General features: G+C 46.3%; 2 protein-coding genes across 2 annotated transcripts in view; both read right to left on the reverse strand.

The window, feature by feature from the left end:
* Positions 1-15,300, reverse strand: part of LOC120552600 (NACHT, LRR and PYD domains-containing protein 1-like) — a 735,215-nt gene that overhangs the window by 575,206 nt on the left and 144,709 nt on the right.
* Positions 1-15,300, reverse strand: part of dnah5l (dynein, axonemal, heavy chain 5 like) — a 163,975-nt gene that overhangs the window by 22,054 nt on the left and 126,621 nt on the right. The window contains 16 exon segments of the mRNA XM_039790785.1: positions 307-474; positions 854-967; positions 1,085-1,186; positions 1,692-1,826; positions 2,335-2,480; positions 3,489-3,645; positions 4,469-4,627; positions 6,618-6,847; positions 7,894-8,015; positions 8,716-8,870; positions 9,309-9,419; positions 10,118-10,249; positions 10,718-10,858; positions 11,730-11,795; positions 13,078-13,314; positions 14,464-14,556. Coding sequence (XP_039646719.1) covers positions 307-474; positions 854-967; positions 1,085-1,186; positions 1,692-1,826; positions 2,335-2,480; positions 3,489-3,645; positions 4,469-4,627; positions 6,618-6,847; positions 7,894-8,015; positions 8,716-8,870; positions 9,309-9,419; positions 10,118-10,249; positions 10,718-10,858; positions 11,730-11,795; positions 13,078-13,314; positions 14,464-14,556 — 2,268 coding nt within the window.

The following is a 15,300-nucleotide window of genomic DNA, read 5'->3' on the forward strand; positions in this document are numbered from 1 at the left end:
CGTTACGTTTGTGCAAGTAAACTTATTTTGTCAATAAGGAATCCTATTAAATAACCGTGGTTATGTTTATGTTTCATAATCAGAACTTTTATCGCCAAGAATCCCCAGTTTGTGCTGGTTCGGAAATGCCACTGAGTCACAGAAGAAGACAACTCGGAACTGCCGGCAAGTTACTTTGGATAACACTCTCTCCTCCTCAATAGCTACAGACACAGAAATGGTACATCCTAAGGAAAGCTCATTGTAGGACTGGCTCTAGTGGCTGTAATTCTGCACCAAGGCTGAATTTCGTTTTCTACTACGTACCTTGAGAGGCAGCACCTCCTTGTTGATGGCGAAGAAGTCGGCCATGGCCTGGGTCCAGGAGCAGAGTCCCGCCACGTTGCCGCAGATCCTCTTGGCCGACTCCAGGTTATAGTCGTCCATGTCCAGGTAGGGAGCGAGCAGCTCCACCACCTCCGCTGTGATGGAGTCCTGCACAACACACAGACACACACACAAACGCAGACACACAAACACACGCACACACACACACACACACAACACACAACACACAACACAACACACACAAACACACACACAACGACACAACACACACAACACACACACACACAAGCCTAACAAACACAGACACACACAACACACACAATGAAACCACACGTACACACACAATGAAGTTTGGATTTAAATACCAAAGGAGCACTACAGTGAAGTGTGTGTGTCTCTGTGTGTGTGACTCTGTGTGTGTGTGTGTGTATGTGTGTGTGTGTTTGTGTGTGTGTCTCTGTGTGTGTTCCTGTGTGTGTGTGTGTGTGTGTGTGTGTGTGTGTGTGTGTGTGTGTGTGTGTGTAACCTTGCTGAAGTGGAGCAGCATGCTGAGGAAGGCTGAGTTCTGCATCAGCTTCATGGCCTCGGGCCAGGAAGGTCGCGGACACGGCCGCTCGGGGTCCGCGGTCACCGTGTCGATCTGGGGGGGGGGACATGAGGTCCGTGTGAACAAAGAGTCGCCTCAACGTGTGTGTGTGTTTGTATGTGTGTGTGTGTGTGTGTGTCGAATGTTTGAAGGCAGGCGAGGCTCAGTGACCTTCCTCTGGAACAGCAGCAGCACGGCGTCCATGATCCTCATGATGAGGTGGGGGGGCTTCTGCAGCTTCCTCACCGTGGCGATGTCGGCCGGTTTAATCGTCTGCAGACATACGGGACGATTATTCACACGTTATAATAACAATAATGATGATGAAAACAAGAGTTTACAAAGTGCTTTGACAAAAGAAAGCACATAAAAAATACTCACATACACATACATTTACATATATATATAAAACGTGTGTGTGTGTGTGTGTGTGTGTGTGTGTGTGTGTGTGTGTGTGTGTGTGTGTGTGTGTGTGTGCCTGCTTTCCTGCGTGTGTGTATGCAAGCGTGCGTTCCTTCCTTTGTGTGTTTGTGTGTATGTGTTTTCGGAGTTTAGAAGTAAATGGAGGTTTGGATAGCAAGGAGTGCTGAATAGCACAGAAGACAGCCTTTGGTCCAGACAACATGCCCTCAGATTTAACACACTGGACCCTATCAGAGAAGTAGTGACTGAACCACGCGAGGCAGTCATGGGAAAACCCAAGATTGTTGAGTGCGTGTGTGTGTGTGTGTGTGTGTGTGTGTGTGTGTGTGTGTGTGTGTGTGTGTGTGTGTGTGACCTGTAGTGCATCCTCTGCGGCCTGCAGAGCTGGTTTTGCAGCCTCCAGTTTGGATTCAGCTGATGTTTTATCCGCTTCAATCTCGTCGACGATGAGCTGAGCTCTATCCTTCACCTTCTGCACCTGCTGCTTCACCTAGAGAGAGAGGCAGAGACAGAGGGAGAGAGAGGGAGAGATTAAAGTTGTGTATTGGTTAAGTGTCTTTAAGTGTTGTAAAGAGAGCTATAGATAAACATATAAATACATAAATAAAATGCGTTCTTATCACTATTATTAAGGTCCATAAAAGTCTGTTAATTTCAAAAAGTGACATTTTGTGACTAACTTTTTGTTTCTCACAAACCCAATCTCCTGAGCGATAGTCCGTTGTCTTTATATATGTTATACATCGACACCTCACTTCCTTATTTGCCCATATAATAATGACTACTGCCACTAGACAGCGCCGCCTAACAACAAACGTAAATATGGGTTGTTATAAGCTGCTGCACAATCAACCTATACGGTTGTTTTCTGGGTGAGGATGGTCTGACCATTATCACTGGCTTAGACATTAATCTCACATTCCTGGATTAACTCTTTACATTTAGGAAACAGCACAATGTTTTGGTAAAAGTGGCCTCTCGATGTGTCGTGCGCGGACCTTTTCGGCGGCCTGAGCCTTCGCCGTGACCTCCTGCAGGACTTCGTCTGCCCTCTGGGAGGCCACGGCGAGCTCCTGCTCCTTCAGGACCAGCTCCTCCGAGAGCTGAGACACCGACTGCTCCGCCTCCATCAGTTTACACAGACCTGCAGACAACCACACAAACAGCACATTCACCACCTTATTCTCATTCGCTACGTTTACATCAGGGATGCACCGAATCCAGGATTCAGCTTCCGATTCGGGTGAATATTGGGCTTTTTGACGGGGGGTTGGGTTTCTGCCGAACAATGCCGTTCGATGCAGTAGGCTGTGAGAAAGTGGAAATGGAACTCGTGAGCAAATAAAGTGTAGTTTGGTATTAGTACTTTCAGTCAAAAAGAAGGCCATTCAAGTCCAGCTACATGTTCAATCTGTTCAATGCTGATTGGTCTGGTGGTGGCGAGGACCCTAAACTATACACAACATGGCCGCTGTTACAACATCTGGTCTGAAACATCTGAAAGAATACGAGTTGTGCATGAAGGAATCTCCAGACAGCAGCCAGAATGCTGCAACTTCAGGTACGGCAAAGGAAGGACAGTCCCTGTTTACTTCATTCATGTGTTTACTGGGTTCGTGGACTGAGGATGGGAGGAGTAGTCGGTATTCAGCCGCAGAGCCATAAGCGAACTAAGTGTCTGCTTAGGGGCCCCGTGGCTACCAGAGGGCCCCAAGAGCGCTTGAAATGTCCCACAATAGAGCTCATAACAGAGCCGGTCTATTTAAATATAGTGTTGCTGCTAATAGGTCTCACCTTAGTCTTTAAATGCGTATTTGTACATTATGAGTGCTTAAACTAATATTTACAATACACAAGTTGGTTTAGTGGCAAGTGCAGTGGCAACATGTTACAATGTGGAGAGTCCCCAAACCAAATCCTGCTTAGGGCCCCCAAAAGTCTAGGCACTGTTCAGCCGAACCCCAAAAATCTGGATTCGGTGTATCCCTACTACTACTATCCCAACTGTTGCAAACTGCGGTAAAAACCCAGATTGAGACACTATTCTCAGTAGAATGAGATATTCTGGAGGCGACAGGAGACGAAGACATGATCTCCCCCCTCTCTCTGTGGCGAGAGCTCATTACCTCCAGCGGTTTGTTTCCGTCCTCACCTGTCTGCATGCGCTCGGCCAGCGTGCCGACGTCAGCGATCTTCCCGCCGTAGATGACCTTGTAGCTGTCGATGAAGGACAGGTAGGATTTGGGCGTCACAAACGTCTGACGCCGGAAGCGCTCAAAGTACTCGGCACACTTCTCCGCCACCAGGTCCTGCAGAGGACGGAGACGAGGTCACCAGTACAGCTGATAAAACTCATGATTCATAATTAAAATATGCAGTAGGTAAGACTTTCTTTCTGTCATATTTGCTGAAATTGACCCTATGTTCCAGTAGAACTACATGAAGCAGGTAACCACCTACAGCCTGTAGTGAGATTTGCAAAAATCTCCCTGTTCAGATGCACCAATCAGGGCCAGGGGGAGTGTCTAACTGTTCAGATGCACCAATCAGGGCCAGGGGGAGTGTCTAACTGTTCAGATGCACCAATCAGGGCCATGGGGGAGTGTCTAACTGTTCAGATGCACCAATCAGGGCCATAGGGGAGTGTCTAACTGTTCAGATGCACCAATCAGGGCCATGGGGGAGTGTCTAACTGTTCAGATGCACCAATCAGGGCCATGGGGGTGTCTAACTGTTCAGATGCACCAATCAGGGCCATGGGGGGTGTCTAACTGTTCAGATGCACCAATCAGGGCCATGGCGGGGTGTCTAACTGTTCAGATGCACCAATCCAGGGCCATGGGGGAGTGTCTAACTGTTCAGATGCCCAATCAAGGGCCATGGGGGTGTCTAACTGTTCAGATGCACCAATCAGGGCCGGGGTGTCTAACTACGTGTCTATCACTGCTCATGAACACGCATTCATTCTCCCTTGTGGGGGGAGGGGCTTAGGAGACCGTTTTGGGCTTTAGCGGAAAGGGGGGAGGGACTGAGAAGTTGTCGATATTCAAATGTTTTGGCTAAGTCCTGGATCTTCCCAATCCTACCTACGGCCCCTTTAATAAACACACCTGGTCCCGCAACGAGCGTTACCTGGAAGGCTCCCATGGTGACCACGACGCTCTGCTTCACCTCCTCTGAGCAGTGGAGGTCCTGGTGCTGGGACAGGAAGTGCTGCGACACGGCCACCAGGGCGTCCCGAGGCCAGCGCTGGAACCAGTCCACGGTGCAGCCCGATATCAGGCCCGGGAACTGCACGGACACATGTTCAACCCCTCTCACATCATCACAAATCCATCTCATCTCTTTTCATCCATGACTTCTCATATTACACTTTCTCTTTTCCTTATTTAGGGAGTTATGTCCAAAATAAGGCCCTAAGGCCTGTTAAATCTGTAGGGCTGTGCTCGATTGAAGAAATTCTGAGTCGACTAACACTCATTCAATCGTACCAACTGATCGATTAGTTGATTTAAATCGACAGATCTGTAAATCTGAGTTTCTCCACAAAGAGTCATGCAAAAGCACCACTTTAATTCTTGTGTTTACCAGAGATGTGCTCGTACGTTTCTTGGAAATTCAGCATGAAAAAAAGCACCAAACATGACTAATGGACTAAAGAGATCTAAGTTGACTAAGACCAAAACGACAGATTAGTTGACTAATTGACTAAGAGGGAGAAGCCCTACAAATCTGACTCCAATTTATTAATTCCCGCGCCTTCTCACATCGGACTTAAGTTTACCACAACACAAGGACCAATCTGAGTCCGGCATAAAACCCAATTGTGGGTTCACAAATCAGAGACTAAGTTTCCCTGGCAACAGACATAAAGTCAGAGCTGGTCCACCAAGTTGTCCTCCAAATTATGAGCCCTGATCTGTTCTCTCCCTCAAGCTTTTATCCTATCCTCACAGGGGGGAGGGGGGGTCTTCTTGTTTCTTAGACAGAAACTGGTATCTTACACAGACGCACACACCAAGGTCGGGGCCTCGTGTGGTGCAACTTCCTCTTCCGTTTTCCGTCTTCTGTTTTTATGACTTAAGCTAAACTTTCTGTGCATCAGAGATCACCCGGAGTACTTTTAACCACTTCCTCAATGACTAACACAGCTCTTTTGCAACGAGCACGTACAAATTTTGTTAACAAAATATTTCTGTTATGGTTGGGGTAGGCTGGCTGTGAGTCTTTGTTTTTGTTTCCTAGTTCTATTTGATTTCCAATGTCAGTTTCCTCTGTTTACCTGCCTTTTTCTGTTTCCTGTGTTTTTCCCCTCCTCCCGCTTTCTCCTGCCAGCTGACTGTCACACACTCTTTCACACCTATCCACCATTCCTTACCACCTACCATCAGCATCTACAATCACGGCCAGTTTTTAAATATAAACCTCTTCGCTTTCCATTCCACTGGGTGCATGCTCCATACAAGCACTCAGAGACAAAAATAATTTTGTACTTCACTCAGGTACTTGCCTGTGCTAACTCTGTCTGTGCTTCCTCTTACAGTTATCTCCTCCATTTCGCTCCGCTACCTCCAGTCAGCTGGCTTCACCATACGGTCCCCTCCTCACGGCTCCCTGTTCCGCCCTGCCTCCGCTCCTGTGTTCAGCCACTCCTCCCTTGACTCCCCGGACTCCAGTGCCTCCTCCTCGGCTCCCCTGGCCCCGCGCTTCCCCAGCTCCTTCTCCATCCTACCTCCAGGCCCAGAAAACCCTCACTGCTGCCCTCGGCATCCGCCTCCCCCACTCCCATCCAGTTTCTGTTGCCCAATAAATCTGTTTTGTCGAGCCTTGCTTTTGGGTCCGTTCGGTCTCATCATAACAATTTCTACACTTACTATCGCTCTACACTGTCTGTGGAAACACAAAGATGAATTTTTGTACGAAAAAGGCTTTGGAAGATGTAAGGGTTGGGCGATTAGACTAATAAATATAAGCGATTAGCTAAGTACATCGCCGGTTGGTTTATTTGGGCGATTTTGGTCTTTTTGTTTTCGTCATTTGATAGTGAGTGTGTGTGTGTGTGTGTGTGTGTGTGTTTGTTTGTATCTCTGTTTCTCTCCATATGTGTGTGTGTCTGTGATCGTGTGTGTGTGTGTGTCTCCTCTCCCTCTCCTGTCCTCTCCCTTTTTCCCTCTCCTCTTCCACTCCCTTTTCCTCTCCTCCTCCCCTTTCCCCTTCCCCTCCCTCTCCCTCTCTCCTCACACACCCAAGATACCGAGACTGTCGTGGCTAGATGTTTTACCTTTAAAGCACGAGTCCGAAACTTCTCCCCGACGGGCGAGAAGCAGAGCACGACGTGCAGGTTGCTCCGAACCCGAGACAGGAAGAAGTCGTAGAGGTTCTCGGAGGTCGGAGGGCGGCGAGGCTGCTGCCGCTTCATCACGGGAATCAGCTCCTGAGTGATGTCATCCAGCTCGTCACGAGCAAACAGGTTGGAGACTTCACCGCTCGCCAGCACGTTGTTCATGTATTCTGGGGAGAGGAGAGGAGAGGAGAGGGGGAGGGGAGGGAGAAGAGAGAAGGAGGGATAGCGAGAGGGAGAGGGAGAATAGAGGGAGGAGTGAAAGAGGTAGAGGATAGAGGGAGAGGGGCAAATTGAAGGTATATTTAAAAAAAGAAAGTGAAACCAGTAAATGACAACAAAGGACAACACAGCTCAAACTAGAGAACTACTGGACAGATGTTTCCAGAGGATGAGTCAGGATTCTCACCTTTCCTCTTCCTCATCATCGGGCATTTATATTTATATATATATATATATATATATATATATATATATATATATATATATATATATATATATATACATATATATATATATGTGTGTATATAATGTGCAGACTTCTTTTTCCTGAACATGTTCCCTTTCCTCAGAGGATGAGCCGTTACCCTACAGTCACATTAGCTACAAAAGAGAGCGCCATGCACTCGCTTGATGGGCGTGCCTATAGCCTACTCCTGGTTGCTTGGCAACAGTAAACAGAAATTCTCATGTGCTACCTTCAAGCACGTCTTAAAAGTTACTCCAGAGGTATTGTTAAGTCACAAGAACGATGTTTTTGGATTTAAAAGTATTTATTTCCCGATAAAAGTAACACAATATGTGAGATTAAATGCCAAACATATCAGATATGTACAGAAATACGATGTCCTGAAGCGTTTTCCGCCATATCTAGTTATTTTCTTCGACTCGAGCCACTGACATACGTCACGCTGCCTTCACTCCGATTGGCTGTCGCTTTGTGGCATCGCTCAGCATTTGCATAAAATAGACTTCTTGTGTTTGTGGCTCGTGCCAGCAACAAGCTCGCCGCTTGTTGCTGGCAAACGGCCCCTCCCGTTGAAAATGAATGGTAGCCTGTCGCTTTGTCTCTGTCTCTCGTAGCTAATGTGAGTGAGGGGTTAGATTTGAATGACAACATGATGCCCAACTCTTTACTATCATGGCTGCAACAGCGCTGTTGTGCGCTCAGTGCTGTTACATCCTGATCTAGTAGTTTAAGGAGGCCAGCGGGTACCCAGGAAGGCCTCGTCCTTGATGTCGTTGTCGGTGAAGAGGAACGTGACTCCTTTCCCCCGCTGACCAGCCAGACGGTACAGAGTCTTCAGATCCTCCAGCAGGTTACTGCTGCTGTAAGACCTACACACACACACACACACACACACACATAGACACAGACACACACACACAGACAGACACATATACACAGACACACACATACACACACATAGTCACAGACACAGACACAGACACACACACAGACAGACAGACACATATACACACAGACACATACACACATACAGACACACACACACACACACACACACACACACACACACATATACACACACACACACACACACACACACACAGTCCACTTTTAGTCATTGCAAATGAAAAAGCAATGAACAAACTAGTGTGTGTGTGAGTGAGTGAGAGAGAGAGAGAGAGAGAGAGAGAGAGTGTGTGCCTATGTGTGTGTGCGTGCGTGCATGCGTGTGTGTGCCTTGTATGTGTGTGTGACTTGTGTGCCCATGTGCGTGCATGCATGTGTGCGTGTGCCTTGTGTATGTGTGTGTGCTTCTTTGTGTGTGTGTGTGTGTGTGTGTGCGCCCGTGTGTGTGCCACGTGTATGTGTGTGTGTGCCTGTGTGTGCCTATGTGAGTGCGTGCATGCATGTGTGCATGTGTGTGTGCGTGTGTGTGTGTGCCTCGTGTGTGTGTGTGTGTGTGTGTGTGTGTGTGTATGTGCATCGTATGTGTGCCTTGTATGTATGTGTGTGTGTGTGTGTGTGTGTGTGTCTGCGTGCGTGTTGTGCGTGTGTGTGTGTGTTCCAGACCTGGTCAGTGTGATCTGGAAGGTCTGGTATCCTGCGATGAACGACGCCAGCCTCGTCAGACTCTGCTTCCCCGACCCCCCCACCCCGACCAGCAGGGCGTTCCCCTGCGGCGTCCGCAGGATCCGCGAGATCCGCATCAGGTGGCTCATGGCGTCCTGCCATTGGCCCAAACACAGACGGGTCAGTTACCGACAGAAACACATAGAGGGCAGACAGGTAAACATGTTAAAAGCATCTTTCAGTCCTTCCAGAAAAACGTGATTATGCAATCGCATAATTCAACGCATAATCAGCCAAAATCCGCATATTTATGGGGGATTTTATCTCAGCAGAAAGTTGAAAAACGTTGCGTTTACTTCACACAAGAGCAGCCATTTTCCCCTGTTGCCATGGGAACGTTATGAAGTGACGTAATTACCCGACGTGAACATTATCGAAAAGCAGGGTGTTGGTGGGGGGGGGTGGGGATAGCTGTTTTTTCTCTTTTTCATCAAAATGCAATTTTTGCAAGTTCCCGCAATTTCATCGCATAAAATTGCATAAATATCATATAACATTTTTTTTTTTGCCAGTGATGAGTCAGGTGGAGGTACCTTGAAGAAGACCAGGTCCATGGCTCCGCCCCTCGCCGCCTCGTTGTACTGCAGCTGAAACACAGACAGCCGCTCCGCCAGCACGTCCAGCGACGGGATTGGCTCGTACACCTGTCAATCATGTCAATGTTAACCCTCGTGTTGTCTTCCCGTCGACCTGCAACTTTTTGTTTTTCTGGGTCAAAAACTTTTTCTCACTTTCGTTTTTGTCACTTTTTTCCAAGTTTTTTGACGATTTTGTTCATTTTCTTAATATTTTCTTAGACATTTTGACCATTCTTTTCAATGTTCTTGCATCATTTTTTTCTTCAAAATGCTATAAAATTGAATAAAACACCCAAAATCAATGAAAGAAGTGAACTGATCATTTATTTTACCGAACCATCCACGTTATTTTAGGGTTAACAGAAGGGAGGGAGGGAGGGAGGAAGAGGAGAGGAGAGGAGAGGAGAGGGAGAAAGAGAGGAGAGGAGAGGGACGGAGGGAGTGAGAGGAGAAGAGAGGAGAGTGAGAGAGTGAGAGGGAGGGAGCAGGAGAAAGAGAGGGAGAGAGGGAGGGAGGGAGGGAGAGGAGGAGAGGGAGAAAGAGAGGGAGAGAGAGGGCGAGGGAGGGAGAGAGAGAGGAGAGAGGAGAGGAGAGGAGAGGAGAGAGGGGAGAGGAGAGGAGAGGAGAGGAGAGGAAGAGGAAGAGGAAGAGGAAGAGGAGAGGAGAGAAGAGGAGAGGAGAGGAGAGGCAGAGTAGGTTCCCTGTATATAATAATAAGACCATTATAATAAGTGCATTAGAAATGAGACATATTTGGACGTAACCTTCGGAGCTTCCAGCTCGGTGTCTTCGGCTTCGTCTCCCGTCGCCTCGGGAGCTTCACGCAGGAAGTCCACGAAGAAGCTGTCCCACTGAGCATGCTCAGTCAGCGCGCTCCCATGATCCTCCACTGTGATCTGAGGAGAGAGAGGAACATGGACCAGCTGGGACACACACAGAGCCAATCATTTTCATGTGTTTGGGGAATGCAACACTTAGTACTGGATGCCAATCAGAGACAGTATGGAAGAGGGTTAGGGAGGAGAGACTGACTTTTGTAACATTTTCTTGAGAAAGGGCATGTGTGTGTGTCTGTGTGTGTGTGTGTAGGTGTGTGTGTCTGTCTGTCTGTCTGTGTGTGTGTGTGTGTGTGTGTGTGTGTGTGTGTGTGTGTGTGTGTGTGTGTGTGTGTGTGTGTGTGTGAGAGAGTATGTGTGTGTGTAGGTGGGTGTCTGCCTGTGTGTGTCTGTGTGTGTATGTGTGTGTGCATGTGTGTGTGTGAAACTCTTATAATAATAATAGTAATTGTGTCACAGGAGAATGTATTAAAGGAATAGAAACCCATCAGTTATCAGCAGTATTAAGCCAATCAGAAAACGGCTAACCTTCTCCATGATGGCGTTGAAGGTTCGCCGGTCGCTGCTGTCGATGAATCGGTCGGCGATCACTCGGCAACATTCATGATGGAAGAGAGCCGAGAGGATCTCCGCGCTCGGACACGCCTCGGACTTCACCGTCAGGATCCCCTGAAACACAACACACACTGTCATAGGAAAACACTTCCAAATATCATCACCACACACCACTAGACTCCGTGTAAATAATCAGGACTTTTAGTGTGTATAGAGCCAGCATATCTCCACCAGACTCCATGTAAATAATCAGGACTTTTAGCGTGTATAGAGCCAGCATATCTCCACCAGACTCCATGTAAATAATCAGGACTTTTAGTGTGTATAGAGCCAGCATATCTCCACCAGACTCCATGTAAATAATCAGGACTTTTAGTGTGTATAGAGCCAGCATATCTCCACCAGACTCCATGTAAATAATCAGGACTTTTAGTGTGTATAGAGCCAGCATATCTCCACCAGACTCCATGTAAATAATCAGGACTTTTAGCGTGTATAGAGCCAGCATATCTCCACCAGACTCCATGTAAATAATCAGGACTTTTAGTGTGTATAGAGCCAGCATATCTCCACCAGACTCCATGTAAATAATCAGGACTTTTAGCGTGTATAGAGCCAGCATATCTCCACATGTAAATGGGTGAATTAAGGGTTTATTTCAACCAAACCAGATTTGTGATTGTTGGAACAGTCGAAAGATGAACCAAGACGGCTTTTGATAGTTTTATTTAGTTTCTGTCCACTTTGAATGACATGTGTTTTATGATGATAAAATTACTCATTATTTACATGGAGTCTGGTGTAGTTTGGTGATGTTGACAAAAAGGATCTTACTCTTTAACTAAAGGTCTATCTCTGTAGGGATCCTTTCCATAATGTTACTTAGACACAAACACTTGAGAAAAAAAGGGTCCACAGTCAAAATAAAACAAATAAAAATACCAAAGTTACCCCTTAAACCGTGAAGAGAAAAAATGTTTTCTACCTGCCAGATCCGGCTGAGGTCCCTCAGGTTGAAGATGTAGTGAAACTTAGCAGGAGACGGTAACATCTGAGGAGGAGAGACAGCATCATTAGATCGGTTCAAGTCTGACCAATATCTGTCTGCATGTAACAGCCGGACGAACCGCAGCACTCGGACTACGAGATATGAGATGTAAACTTGAGAGGAAGATATAGGACAATTCCGGCGTAAAATGAGCCTAGGGGTTAATAACACATGTGTACCTAGTTGAACGTTCTTTGGGATATGTTTTCATGCTAATCAAATGCGTCTCTAGCTTTTAACAAGCTAACAACCAGTAACATAGCTCAAACACGGCTTTCGTGGTTTTATTGCCATGACATGAACGCTACTGTCTTTATAATAGGCATAAAAGACACTTCAGATACAGTATTAGGGGACCACTAAGGCCTATATAAAAGAGACTTCAGATACAGTATTAGGGGACCACTAAGGTCTATATAAAAGAGACTTCAGATACAGTATTAGGGGACCACTAAGGTCTATATAAAAGAGACTTCAGATACAGTATTAGGGGACCACTAAGGTCTATATAAAAGAGACTTCAGATACAGTATTAGGGGACCACTAAGGTCTATATAAAAGAGACTTCAGATACAGTATTAGGGGACCACTAAGGCCTATATAAAAGAGACTTCAGATACAGTATTAGGGGACCACTAAGGTCTATATAAAAGAGACTTCAGATACAGTATTAGGGGACCACTAAGGTCTATATAAAAGAGACTTCAGATACAGTATTAGGGGACCACTAAGGTCTATATAAAAGAGACTTCAGATACAGTATTAGGGACCACTAAGGCCTATATAAAAGAGACTTCAGATACAGTATTAGGGGACCACTAAAGCCTATATAAAAGAGACTTCAGATACAGTATTAGGGGACCACTAAGGTCTATATAAAAGAGACTTCAGATACAGTATTAGGGGACCACTAAGGCCTATATAAAAGAGACGAAGATACAGTATTAGGGGACCACTAAGGCCTATATAAAAGAGACTTCAGATACAGTATTAGGGGACCACTAAGGTCTATATAAAAGAGACTTCAGATACAGTATTAGGGGACCACTAAGGTCTATATAAAAGAGACTTCAGATACAGTATTAGGGGACCACTAAGGTCTATATAAAAGAGACTTCAGATACAGTATTAGGGGACCACTAAGTCTAAAAGAGACTTCAGATACAGTATTAGGGGACCACTAAGGTCTATATAAAAATAAAATATAACAAAATAAAGCTGCCTTGCCAAGTTTGAACCACTTCTCAATGCCCAATCCCAGCTAAGAATATATATGTTATTTGACCTTTGCCTTCACGGCCTGCCACACCCTCCGGGTGGTGGGAACGAGGGCCGTGGCGAGCTGGCAGACCCCGGCGGCGAAGCCTCTCTCTGGGCAGAAGTATCCTGCGGCCACGGTGCCGAAGATCTTATCGATGGAGGAGTTGGAGGGCAGCGTGCAGTTAAAGATGGAGAACTGCCTCTTCAGACGCTGGGGGATGTCGTTCCGCCCGCCACCGGGGTGGATCATAGCCGCCACCAGCTGTTGAAGAGGTTATCAATCACACAATCATACAATCACACAATCATACAATCACACAATTACACAGTCACACAATCGTACCATCATACAATCACACAATCACACAATCGTACCATCACACAATCATACAATCATACAATCATACAATCATACAATCACACAATCACACAATCATACAATCATACAATCGCACAATCACACAATCATACAATCACACAATCACACAATCACACAATCATACAATCACACAATCACACAATCATACAATCATACAATCGCACAATCACACAATCATACAATCATACAATCACACAATCACACAATCACACAATCATACAATCATACAATCGCACAATCACACAATCATACAATCACACAATCGTACCATCACAAAATCATACAATCACACAATCATAAAATCACACAATCACACAATCATAAAATCACACAATCACAGAATCATACAATCGTACAATCATACAATCACACAATCGTACCATCACACAATCATACAATCACACAATCGTAAAATCACACAATCATACAATCGTACAATCATACAATCACACAATCACACCATCACACAATCATACAATCACACACACTCTTTATTCATTCAAATAGAATGGAGGAGAATCGTTGGCAGGGGGAATGAGAGAGGGAAACACCAGAGCAGGGGGAATGAGAGGGGAGACGCCAGAGCAGGGGGAATGAGAGGGGGAGACGCCAGAGCAGGGGGAATGAGAGGGGAGAGCAGGGGGAATGAGAGGGGCACCAGAGCAGGGGGAATGGAGAGGGGAACCCAGAGCAGGGGGAATGAGAGGGGAAACGCCGAGCAGGGGAATGAGAGAGCAGGAAGAAACCTTTTAGCCAAACGGCGTGGAATGTAGCCTACAGAAAATGTGTATTATATTTGGATGTACAATTTGTGAATGAAAACAAGTGAAATTATTAGTGAATGTGATGTTTTATTTCCTATATTTCTAAGCAGATTTTCTATGCTGTATTCCGATAAAATGCCCCCACACCCCCGTGCCTCCCCACGTGGAATCGCCCCTGCGTCCAGAATCTGAAATCTGATGACGTCAGTTAGAAACTGAAGTCCAGATCGTTTGTAGCTGGAAGAAGAAAGTGAAAGAGAGCGTTTACCTGAACATCCACCACGGTGATGAACTCTCCGGGACGATCCAGGCTGTAGAAACCTCCCTGCTCCATCAGCTGGCGCACAATCTCATTGGTTATCTGGAAGGCAACGGACAGGGAAGAACCAGGACTCAGTGATTGGATTTACCCCAGGGGTGTTTTATTCATGGAATAAAGACCCAGGATTAGTGTTGTGTTTTGTGTGTGTGTAGTGTGTGGTGTGTGTGTGTGGTGGCCGAGGCAGGTGTGTGTGTGTGTGTGTAGGTGTTCAGTATTGAGGTGTGTGGAGTGTCCGGGCAGGTGTGTGTGTGTGTGTGTGTGGTGTGAGGGCAGGTGTGTGTATGTGTATGTGTAAGTGTTTATTATTAATGTGTATGGGAGTGTCAGGGCAAATTAATGTGTATGTATATGTGTGTGAGCAGTGTGTGTGTGTATGTATGTATGTGTGTGGAGTGGGTGTGTTAGAGGGCAGGTGTGTGTGTGTGTGTAGTATGTAAAGTGTAGATGTTAGGGCAGGTGTGTGTGTGTGTATGTAGGTGTCTTGAGGGCAGGTGTATGTGTGTAATGTGTTTGGTGTGTGTATGTGTATTTGTGAAATATGGGGCAGTGTGTGTGTGGCAGTGTGTATGTGTGGGGTGTGGGTGGTATGTATATATATGTATGTGTGTGTGTGTGTGGAGTGTTGGGGCCAGGTAGAGTTGTGTGTATGTGTAGGTAAATAAAAGTGTGGGTGAGGCAGGTGTGTGTGTGTTGAGGTGTGTGTGTGTGTGTGTGTAAAGAATTTTAGGTGTGTGTGTGTGTGTGTGTGTGTGTGTGTGTGTGGGAGTGGGGTTTTGAGGTGTG

This window comes from Perca fluviatilis, chromosome 22, assembly GCF_010015445.1.
Source record: "Perca fluviatilis chromosome 22, GENO_Pfluv_1.0, whole genome shotgun sequence".
NCBI classification, from domain to species: Eukaryota; Metazoa; Chordata; class Actinopteri; order Perciformes; family Percidae; genus Perca; species Perca fluviatilis.